Source organism: Desmodus rotundus, chromosome 11 (assembly GCF_022682495.2).
Source record: "Desmodus rotundus isolate HL8 chromosome 11, HLdesRot8A.1, whole genome shotgun sequence".
NCBI classification, from domain to species: domain Eukaryota; kingdom Metazoa; phylum Chordata; class Mammalia; order Chiroptera; family Phyllostomidae; genus Desmodus; species Desmodus rotundus.
Window position 1 is genome coordinate 562,073 of NC_071397.1, and position 11,628 is coordinate 573,700.

Here is an 11,628-nt window from a genome sequence, read left to right on the forward strand (position 1 = left end):
CTCAGGCCCTGGTCTCAGGGTATTATTATCCTTCTCCTCCCAAATCTGTTTGTTGCCAAGATCATTCTTTTCCTAGTATTCCTTCCCTACAGTCAGTGAGTCATGGCGGGGCTGGGAATGAATCATTTAGCCCTGCCCCTTAGGGACGTTAGAGCTCCTGCTTCCAGGTTCTCGGCATGAACATGCCCCCCCTTCAACCTTCTCTCCTGTTCCAGGTCGCAAACCTTCATCCTGCCCCAGACTCTCCCCAGGGCCCCTGCTGACACTCATGAGACAGCAAAAAACAAAACAAGGGAAAATAAACTCTCATTTCTCTCCTTTTCCCACATTTTGAGATGACTTTCCTGAACATCACAAACCCTTAGAGGACACTGAGCTGACCTGTTTTCTTCCATCAGAAGATCCAGCACTGAGACTAAAGAGCCCCAGTGGAAGGCAGGTAAGTTTTTCTCTCAACCTGGACTTTTTTGTCTTTTACAGCATGTTTTAGGCAACCTTCAAGCACACCCACAGACTGGCAGTACTTAAACTTGGCACTGGAGTGCAGACCCCGGACTCACGCCCTCACAGAGACCAGCAAAGGGCAGTGCTTGACGGAACGTGTGGCCCCAATACCTCAGCTTCTCTTGCTCCTAGGTTGACGGCGTCTTTGCTGGCATTCTGCCCAGTGACCCGGGACCTGAATGGGATGCTTGGGTGAAGAGAAAGAATCTGGTACTGCTCCTTAGCCTTACCCCTACACTAATGGTCAACCCATCAAACACCACTTTTTGCTACCACCCAACCCAGACAACACCATGGCAGACAACCGAACAAAACCCATTCTCGCTTTTCTCCAAAAACTTAAATCCTGGAGTCTAGCCGCTTGCTTGACAAAGGAGACACACAGCAGAGCCTCAGGTGCCCTGACTCACAAGAGCTGCTCACTGCTGCAATGCACACGGTTCCATAAGTCACCTCAGACCCAGCACAAGGTCCCCTTGGCTCTGCCCCCAAATCAGGGAAAATGGGATTCAGGACGCTGGTTCTGTGCCCTCCCTTCTTAATCTCATACACCCTCAGTACATACTGAGGCTTTTAAACAATAAAACTGAACACTACTTAAAAGGCTGGTCTGCTCAATGATAAATATACACACTACTGCCCTGGCCAGGACGGCTCGGCGGTTAAAGCATTGCCCCATAACCGGAAGGTTGCAGGTTCAATTCCTGGTCAGGACACATGCCTAGGTGGCAGGCTCATTCCCAGTCCAGATGCGAACGTTCCCAGATCCTAGTGCGGATTCCCAGTCCAGGGGCCACAGAGGCAACTGAGTCATGCTTCTCTCGCATCGATGCTTCTCTTTGTCTCCCTTCCTCTCTCTCTAAAAGCAAATGAAAATGTCCTTGGTGAGGATAAAAAAGTAAACAAAAAATAAAACAAACATGCACACTATCTGTTTGCCAGTAATTAAGACTCTACTTGGACACGTTTAATCAACATTTTCACAAGCATTTAGTCTTAACTAAATATTTTCATCAACAGTAAGTTCTAGAATTATACTGTCTGAGCCCCAAGAATCTGGAGAACATTACACATTCCTCCTAATCCAAAAATGTGGATAATGACAATGGGGTCTGGGTCACGGCCAGGCTACCAGTTCAAGTCAGACCCCTGTTTATGCATCGTTACAGGCTCGGTGCTTAGCATAGGTCCCAACACACAGTCAACACTCAGTAAATATTTGCTGGATTTTAATGAATCCTGTAAAAATCTCACTTGGAGACATCAGGTTTGTGACACCTCTTTCTGCTTCTCCTCCTAGGAGCTTCTGGCAGAACCCAGTCTGGCAGCAGAGGCACCCAAGGCTGTTGCTCAAATCTGAGAGGGTATGGCAGGAACTCAGAAAGGGGGCTGGATACAGACCAGGCCTTAGAAGCCTGACGCGCCCGGCGCTCCCCACGGTGACACTGGCATTCCTCAGGTGCGCGTGGCAGACTGAGCAGAGGAAGCAGGTTTCAGGGCCTTGGAACCCACTGAATTAACTCCTAAGAGAACCTGACCTTTGCAGAGAGAATGCACAGAGAGAGAGAAGAGAAGCCTCCCACAGCTGTCAGTCTCAAAGAGCTGCTCTCACCTCGGTCCGTGTGGGGAAGGGGCTACCAAGCAGACAATCTTTATTCACAATCGGGGCAGTAGAAGGGAGATACCCCCAGGTCTGTCCGAAAGCAAAGACATTGGGAAAGACGGCACAGGGCACGGCCTCAGCACTCGTCCTCACCCAACAGAGCGTAAGGGTTTCTCGAGGCCAGGCTGGACCCCGGAGCTGAGGTCGGGGTGTCCTCATCCCCTTCCCCCTCCTCATCCGCATCCCGGTCCTCCTCTCCCTCCTCCTCACAGGAGCTGCTAAGCTCTTCTTCCTCCTCCTCTTCCTCCTTGTCACCTGCTGGCCCCACCCTGCCCTGCAAAACCACCAGCTCCATGGTCTCCGGATGGGATTCCCAGGTGCCTGGGGAACCAAAACAAGAAGAACAGAGAAGAGTTTTGAACAGGGAACTAAAGCCAGAAGAAGATGGGGAAGAGGCAAAGACTAAGAATAAAAGTAACTTTCGTAGCTGCTGGAATGTATTCCTTCACTCATTCACTCAACCTCCCACGTGCTGGGCCCTGAACCGCTCTGCACACATCAACTCCAGTCTATCAGCATGTCAGCGGGGGCAGCTGGCACCCTGATTTTGTAGATCGGGGAACGGCCTCAGAGACACGTAGTAACACAGAGCCGACTGACAGGTGTAGAACCCAGGTCTGCCCCAGCTCTGTGGCCACAAGCCCACCCTCTCCTGCCTACACTACAGCGGGGCTGGGAGGCACCCTGGTGAGCTGACCTTTCTGCTCACTATAGCCTGGGGGATGAAAGCACAGGCTGAGGCGGCCATCCAGTGCCAGCCGCAGGAGGCTGTTGGCCGCTCTGTACACATCGTTCCGCGCTGCCTTGGCTGTCTTGTAACCACGTTTCTCTGCCCAGGCTGGAGGGAAAAAAGCATAATGGGGAGGGAAGCCCATTAACCCCACTTCCCTAACATGATCCTTCCAGTTTTCTAGAATATTCCAGGCCAGAGATCTTGCTGTCCTATGACAGAAATCTAGGGGTGGCCAGCTGTTGGGTCAATGACAGAACATCTGAGGAGAGGAGAGGAGAGGGGACAGGGCAGAGTAAAGGGCAAAGGGAGGAACCAGGCATGTGGAACTCACCCTCACAGATGTCCCAAGCACACCAGGGGTGTTCTGCAGAGGGGTCCTCAGCTTCTGGATGGCGCAGGTGGAGCAGGGCATGCACAGGGACCCGGGAGGCCAGGTAGCCCACAGCAGTGTAGGGCTCCTGGATCTGGGCGATGGGGTAGATCCCTGCCAGAACCTGAGAGGAAACAAGAAGGCTCAGCTCCTTCCTCCGTCTCCTGTCTCCCCCTCCTTCCCCACACTGCCCTCGTACCTGCAACTGCTTGGGCAGAAGAGAGGGGAATATGAGGCCCGGGCAGTCACAGAGCTTCACAGAGGGAGTCAGAAAGTAGGTCTGAAAGTATCGGGTGTGGCCAGGGGTTCTGGAGACACTCACGACCTTCCGCCCCACCAGCCCGTTGATCAGAGAGGACTTTCCCACGTTGGGGAAACCTGAGGAGAGCAAGGAGAGTTAGCGCTTGGCAGATCCTCACTCTGTGACGGGAAGGATGTGGTGCTGTGTGTACAGATGAAGGGGGAGCGAAGGCTCAGGAATTAAGGAAGCAGTTTAACATTGCAAGTCACAGATCAGGCTCTGGACTTCCAGGGTTGAATCCAGGCCTCTCCACTTACCAGCTTTGTGACCTTGAGGCAACTGACTTAACTTTCTGAGCCTCTGCTTCCTCACCTTATTGTGCAGGTACCTCCAACCTCAGAGCAGTCGAGATTAAATAAGAAACAAACGCAGCTGCGTGGGTCGGTGCGTACAGTGGATTAAACACCCAGCCCCAGTGAGAGGCGCCTCTCGTGATTATGCCAAGTTCTCCAAGGGGAAGCCTGGAGACCGAGGGCTGGCTCACACTCCTGTCAGGGCACCGCGTTCACTCCCGCACAGACCCGCACGCTGGCCTCTCAGCTCCAGGATGTCCCTTCCAAAGACCGTTTCCTCCACCCCGCCCCAGCTCCATACAGATTCCTGGGGTCGTGGCCTGGAGCCTGTGACTGCACACCTCCAAAGTCTCAGCTGCAAGCATCCCCCTCTCTGACCTCACATGCCATCTTCCCAGACCCCTTATCCTGACTCCTCCATTTTAATCACACTTGGACAAGGACTCTAGCATGGGAACTCTATTCAACACCCAATTCATGTCCTCACTTCCCTCTTTCCCAACTTCAATTCCATCGTCCCACTCTACAGCCAATCCCTGTCACAGACCTGAACCCCTTGGTCCCACCTCTTCCCTCCACTGTACTCACCTGGCAAAGCCCCAATCCTACAAAATGCAAATCTTCCCACACCTACTCCTGGCAGCTGAGTGCAGCTGGGGAGAGAGGCACTACCATGATGACTGCACCCCATTTACAGATGCTAAGTATCTCCTTTCCACAGTGGGGGGGGAGGGAGAAAACAGCCCTCCTCTGACAACACCCACCAGCCCCATTGCTCTGTCCCCTTTCTAGTGAAACACCTTCAAAGACTTGTCGCTTGTTGGTCACCACTTACTCATGCCGTCTCCTTTATGACTATGAACTGGTAACAGACACGTCTCCTTTTTTCTCCTTCTTTGTCTCTCACTGTCCGTATCTCTCCCTCCTCCCCCAGGCGCCAATGACCCTTCTTTTGCTGACTCGTTCCCTGAGCCCATTTCTTCTATGGCTCACTTCTTCTACCTCTGTGACTTTCTAAATAAACTTTCTCTTAGAGTTTGGAAAAAAAACTGTACATACACAAAAATGCGCAAAACATAAATGTGCCAGATGAACCCCGTATCACCCGCTCCTGGGCCCAGAGCATGACATGCATCCCCAGAGGCCCCACTGGTCCCTTCATCAGCAGCCTCTCTCTCTTTCAGCCTTACCCTGAGTGATAAGGGATTCTGTTGCTTACACTTCGTTTTAGTTTTATGACCTGTGTATTCCTGAGCGATGCAGGTCAGTCCTGTAGCTTTTGAACTTCACACAAATGGACTTATGCAATGTGGAGACAGTGTGTCTGGCTCCTGTCTCACACAAGTTCTACCACATTGTTGTCCATTCTCTCACTGGCCTACAGCAATCTGGCTTTCTCTCCTCCACTCCACTGAAACCACTCACGTTCACACTGCCGAGTTCGCTGAGTGAACTGCTTTCATCTCACTGTTTTTGTCCGCAACACTTGATACAGCTGAGCCCTCCTTCCCCCTCCAGAAACTTTCTGCATTTGACATCTGGGGATCCCTGTTTCCTCCTCCTTTGCCCAACCTCTAAATACCAGCCTGGCCTCCACTTTCCACCTAGCTCCTCCCCCACACCGCCCCCAATTCATGGCTGTTGTAAGTACCATTTACACAGGCGGTCCCCAACCTTTTTGGCACCGGGACCAGTTTCATGGAAGACAATTTTTCCACAGACCAGGGTGGTGGGGATGGTTTGGGGATGATTCAAGCACACTGCATTCAAGCTGGACCCCTGCTGTGCAGCCCAGTTCCTGACAGGCCCCGACTGGTACCTGTCTGTGGCCCAAAGGTTGGGGACCCCTGATTTATACCCACTAGTGGCTCCCCAAATTTAAATCTGTCCCAAATTCAAGTCTCCAATCCTCTTCCCTAAGCTCTAGGCTGATATATATTCAATATCTCCACTAGGGATATATTTTTTTAGAGATTGTATTTATTCATTTTTTAAAAGTGGGGAAGGGAGGGAGAAAAAGAGGGAGAGAAATATCCATCAGTGTGTGGTTGCCTCTCATGCACCCCTTACTGGGGACCTGGCCTGCAACCCAGGAACGTGCCCTGACTGAGAATCGAACCAGAGACCATTGGTTCCCAGGCCAGCACTCAGTCCACTGAGCCACACCAGCTAGGGCTCCACTAGGGACATTTTTAAATTTTTTTCAAATTTAATGTCTGAATCCCCTCCCCCGCCACACCCCTCCAGCCAGCCCCTCTCCCAGTCTCCCTGTCCCAGGACCCCAGGTGCTCAGGACAAACCCTGCACGTCCACTGCAATGGCCTCTGAAACACCCTCGGCTCCCTCCTTGCCCCCCCCCCCATTTACTGCCCACGGTCTTGCTCAAAGCCCACCCACCCCTCGCTTCTCGTAAGACTAGGAATAAATCCAAAACTCTCAGCCACAGCGCCATACATGACATGGTGCCTGACGGCCTTTTTGACCTCACCCCCAGTCCTCTTTTCTGGCTCCAATACTCCAATCTGGCTGGCTGGTCCCACGGTCAGCAAGCTCCTTCCCACCTCCAGACCCTTTCACTTACTATCCTTGGCCCAGAAGGCCCTCTCCCCACATCTCCACAGCCACTTCTCTTCATCGCTCCAGGCTTTTCTTAGGAATTTTTCCAGAAGGACCCCTCCTCTTTAAGTTTCTCTCTGTCCCCTTTCATTGTTCCCTAAATATGACTTCAAACAATGACTCAACTTATTCACAAGAAAACAGTTCTGTAAAGGAAGAGGACTTCCTGGCTGGTGTGGCTCAGTGGTTGAGTGTGGGCCTGCGAACCAAAGGGTCGCTGGTTCGACTCCCACCTGGGTTGGGGGCGAGATCCCCAGTTGGGGGCATGCAGGAGGCAACCACACATTGATGTTTCTCTCCCTCTCTTCCTCCCTCCCTTCCCCTCTTTAAAAAAAAAGGAAGAGGCCTGTCTCATTTTCATGGCAGGATCCCCTCCCCCACACAGCACCTGTGCCTGGTGCTCAGGAGTGGATGAGCGAGAGCGGCGTGGCGGCCCCAAACCAGGGTGGCGTGTGCCACACCACCCTGAACGCAGGCTGCTGAGACGGGGCACGGGGCCTCCGGGGATGGAGAGCTGCGCCCCAAGTCAGGGGAGGGGAGCCAGAGGGCGATGACCAGAACAGGGGCAGCCTGTCAGCAGCCAGGCCGTTTCCCCGACGAAAAGGAGACTCATCCCGAACAAGGAGCCAACTACTCTGCTCTCCCCAGCTCCTACTGGGCTTGGCCTTTTCCGGTTAAAACGATACCTCAGTACCACGTCTTCGCCAGAACCACTTCTCATCTCTCGCACCCAAAATGAAAAGGGGTCCTGGGCCCCTCTCTCCCCTACCAAGAGCAGAGACAAATCTCTGGAATAAGGGAAGGTTCTCTCTGACAACAGATTTAAAGGGTCAAGATGCAGAAAAAAACTAACATTTGCTAAGCTCCTCCTATGATTTAATGACCACTCTACTACGGACTAATTAGCACAACTGAAACAGTTAATACACATAAGTCACTTAGAACAGTGCCTAGCACATAGGAAGACCATATAAACATTAAACTTTAACGATTATTGTTCTTACTGTCACTGTTTGTCAGGCTTCATTAGACCCTCTCTATACTCTTTCCTTCATTCCTCACATGCGTTTCTACTCGGGTATCACGGTCCTCATCATTAAAGTCAAAGTACCTACTCAGAGCGAGCAAATTCTTCCACAAGGTCAGTAACAACTGAGACGCAGTGGGATTTAACTCAGGCGATGATCCTTCCCCTGCAGCAGAGGGTCTCCAGAGACCCTGGAGCCTCCCTGGGGTGGTGAGCCCAGATCAGCTTCCCACTTTTCCAAATCCTGGGGCTGCCCTGCATGGGCCACAGCGTTCTTACCCACACAGCCGATGGTCACCACCCCATCCTTGTAGCGCTCGCGGGTTAGGCCGGCTGGCTCCATTGCTGAGTCAGACTGCTGCTCTACCAGGACTGCTGGCCCATCGTCCTCTTCCTCCTCCTCCCCAGAGCCGTTGCCCCAGCTGGCCCCAGCCACATCACGGGCAATCTTCTCCCGCCAGCTGCTCAAATCCACTGCTCAGGGAAGGAGAAGACAAAGAGGGTTTCCCCAGGGCCACCATATATCACGGCGCATACTATGATGGCACAGCTGGCGTAACCAATACCCTCTGGAGTTGGATAGTGCCAACCTGTGCCACAGATGACTCCCTAGCCTTCACTTGGCCCCGCCCTGGAATCACATGCATTTCTCTGTCAAAGTTTTCTGAAAAGTCCTGGGAAGCCTGACGGCAGCTGCACTAGGGCTCCTGCCTACCTGCTGCCTCTCCGGTCCCAAGCCAGTCTTCCACTCCTCCCCCGGCCCCTCGCCTGTGTCCGTAATAGAGGAGTTGACTTCGAGAAAGGTGAGCAAAATCACTCTGGGCCTCGGATCTCCCCCATGGCCTGCCACATCTCCCTCTAAGGGGCACAAACCTTTCCCTGCGGTGATGGCTTCACAGGCTCTCAGCAACTGCTCCGGCCCCAGGGCCCGAGTCCATCCTCTCCCCCGCCTCCGGCTCTTCTTCAAGACTGAGATCCAAGGATCCAAAAGGGTTAGCACACCCCATCTGGGCCACCACCCTCAGGTCCAAAATCAGGTGCTTTGTTGTCAACAAGCCTCTCTTTTGTCCCCTTTGTCCCCTGCCACGCCACCTCTCCCATGCTGCCCTCTTCATTGCCCACTCACCACTACTAGGGTCCTGTGGGACGCGGGGGTCCCGAGGGAAAGAGGTGAAAAGGACGATATGGAGCTGGGGAAAGTGCTGGTGGAAATAATGCTTCCAGGCAACCACGAGAGCCGGTGGGGCCAGATCCACCTTGTTCAGGACCAGCACCAGGGCCAGCCCAAGTTCTCCAGTCACATACTCGTAAAGTGCTGGTGGGAAATTCACAACCTGGGATAGGGTTGGTAAGGGGATGAGCAATGAGAGGTCAACCCAGAGCTCTCTGCCTCTAGCTCCCCACTCAGCATTCACAGCTAGGAGACAGAACCCTGGTGGTAGCAGAGCCTGGGGCAAAAAGGGTAAATCAGCCCAACTAAACTAGAAAGACAAAACAGGAGCTAAGTAATACCTGTGTGTTTGCGTAGGAGTGTGTGTACAACTCCTTAAGGACCTCCAATAGAGGTCCTCTTAACAGCCCTCACAGACCTCCCTTCCTCCCACTGGAAGACAACAGTGAAGCCGCAAAGCAGATCCACACAAGGGCCACCCAGGAGCAGAGTTTAGAGCCTTGACCACCACTCCCACATTCCAGGTGAGTCCTGAGCTCGCTGATGCAGCAGGAAAAGGGGAAGCTCCCAGATGCCTTCATTACACCGAGAACTCTACTCTGGGATTTTCTACTGGTTTAGCTCAGAAGGGCTGGGAAACAGGATATTCGATTTTCCTTTCTTTCTTACTTTTTTTTTTTTTTTAAATTTTTATCCTCACCTGAGGCCATGCTTATTGATTTTAGGAAGAGGAGAAGGGAGGGAGGAAGAGAAACATCCATGTGAGAGAGAACCATCTATGGGCTGCCTCTTACACACGCCCCAACAGGGGACCACACCCATAACCTAGGCATGTGCCCTGACCAGGAATCAAACCTGCAGCCTTTTTTTTGGTTTACGGGACAACCAACTAAACCACACCGGCCAGGGCGGGCTGTGTGGTTCTTCATCAAACGAATGACCAAGAGGAGAGTCAGCTGGCCAGGGAGGAAGCGACAGGCTATGGCCCTGCTGAGCAGAGGACCGAGTGCGTGACTGCAGACATCAGCACAGGACACAGCAGACCAGAGAGGAAGGGGGTACCTCTCTGTCTCCCAGCTCCTGCCTCTGCCCTTCACCCCACAAGAAGCCTCCTCCCAATACTCACGGGATGTCGGACATCAGTGATAAGCAGGACAATGTCAGACATCTCCAACACGCGCCACAGCTGCCTCCACGTCTGAAAGACAAAGTCAGTGGAAGAGACCCTGAGCCTAGAGTCCGCTCCCTGCCCGACTCCAGGCCAATCTGACCCTAGGTCACTGGGCTCTGCTCCTGGCCCCTTTCCACTCTCACCTCCAGATTGTGCTCAAAGTAGCTAAGTTTCTCGGACATGTAAGCCCCATGAATCTTCCCAAGATACTCCTGGAAGCTCCGTTCCTCCTGGCTCATTAGTTGTTCCTTGGACATCTCATAGCTCCAAGGGGGACGGCGGGGAAAGTCCAGAACTGCAAAATCCAGAGAAATCCAAGTAAGTCTGAGAACAGTTCAGGACTCCAGAGTGCATCCCAGACCCCTCCTTGCTCACAGTCCGTTTTTACTCTTCCACACTCCTTGCCCCAGTCCACTGCCTGTCCCAAACATCCAGGTGTTGAATTCTCACGCACCTGAACCAGGCTGATAGACTTCCTGGATGTCCAGCTCCAGCACCTCAGCACTGACGGGCTGCAGCACTTGCTCCCGGGCTGCTCTCTTTCTCTTCTCCACCTCCTCCCGGCTGTCCCGTTCAAAATGCAGTCGGTATCTGTGGGGACAAGGACCAAGGCATCCATCACAGTCCTGTGGCCACGAACTCCCCGCTTGCGCAGACAACTTCGCTAAGCTGCTCTCCAAGGTTGTTTGCCTCCTCTGAGTCGGCCCTCCCCCAAGTCCCTCCTTCACGTAGTATTCTCACCCTCCTAAAACCAAACTCTCCCGCCGCTCCGGAAGGGAAGCTTGCGGCCCGCAGAGAACCACGGCATCCCAGCCCCACCCGTTTCAAGCCTTCATCGGGGCAGCCGGCTTCCCCCCACGGTCCGACTTCCTGGTAAGCAGGGAAGGCCCACTCTCACCGATTTGGGTCATAGCCTCGTGGGCCCAGACCCTGGGAAGGCTGCTGGTTGAGCCTACGGATGTGATGGGTCACGGACTCCCCGTCCGAGGTGTCGGTCTGCTCCTCCCGCCGCTCCCGGCTCCCGCTGCGGCTGTTGGAACTGGATCGCAGCCCATCTTGAAGCCCTGCGGGGAGGAGCCGGTGACGCCAGTGCTGGTCGGCTCTCAGGAGCCAAAAGATCCCCTCCCCAGGCGGCCTGGCTCCCCCTCACCGCACCCCGACTTCTTTTGAGGCCCGATTTCTCACACAACCTGCTCAGGACCCTCCCGGATGTGCACAGGGGTGGCCACTCCTCCTCCCTGGATCTGCGGGGATGGCGCCCGTTCGAGCAAGAGGGACTCCCTTCCCCCAACTCTCCATCCTTCCCCCCCTTTCACGTAAGGGCGTTGGGATGGGAGAATCCCCGCCGCAGTCGCCCGCCAGCGTGGGCGCGCCGCCACCGCACCCTCCCACGCCCCCCAGAGGTGCAGAGGGCACACCCCTCCTTCCAGCTGTGCGGGAGCCCGAGCCCCGCCCCCTCCTCTCGCTACCGCACTGACCTCGCTTCCGCTCGCGCTTGTCCTGCAACTGTTTCTTCTTCTGCTTCACGCTGAAGGGCTTCTTCCTCGGCATGGCCCGGACCAGTCACCTGGCCCGCCCTCCGCCGAGCTCCCGCCGCCTCAACTGACTCCCCTTGCCGGGGCAGCCCCGCCGCCGAGGCTGGGGACCCTCCGCGGGGCGGGGCCAGGCGGTGACGTCAGCGGGCAGGCCCGGTCGATTCGCCCCAGTAGCCGGGCTGGAAGGCGGGCGGAAGGGGGAGTACAGTCACATCCCCGCGGGAGCGAGGCGAGACGAGGTAGG

At 54.4% G+C, this 11,628-nt stretch overlaps 1 protein-coding gene across 2 annotated transcripts; it reads right to left on the reverse strand.

Annotated features, from left to right (window-relative positions):
• Positions 1-1,716: 1,716 nt before the first annotated feature.
• GNL1 (G protein nucleolar 1 (putative)) lies at positions 1,717-11,466 on the reverse strand. Of its 2 annotated transcripts, XM_024557874.2 has the most exons (12): positions 11,328-11,466; positions 10,748-10,913; positions 10,304-10,440; positions 9,993-10,144; positions 9,805-9,876; positions 8,634-8,841; positions 8,381-8,476; positions 7,787-7,981; positions 3,470-3,648; positions 3,232-3,394; positions 2,865-3,005; positions 1,717-2,488 (listed from the first exon to the last, which is right to left on the reverse strand). In XM_024557874.2, the coding sequence occupies exons 1-12, from the start codon at positions 11,398-11,400 to the stop codon at positions 2,244-2,246; spliced, it is 1,827 nt and encodes a 608-aa protein (XP_024413642.2). In that variant the 5' UTR covers positions 11,401-11,466; the 3' UTR covers positions 1,717-2,243. The 2 variants fall into 2 exon arrangements, with proteins under 2 accessions (XP_024413642.2, XP_053769702.1); XM_053913727.1 differs by lacking the exon at positions 2,865-3,005.
• Positions 11,467-11,628: the final 162 nt, after the last annotated feature.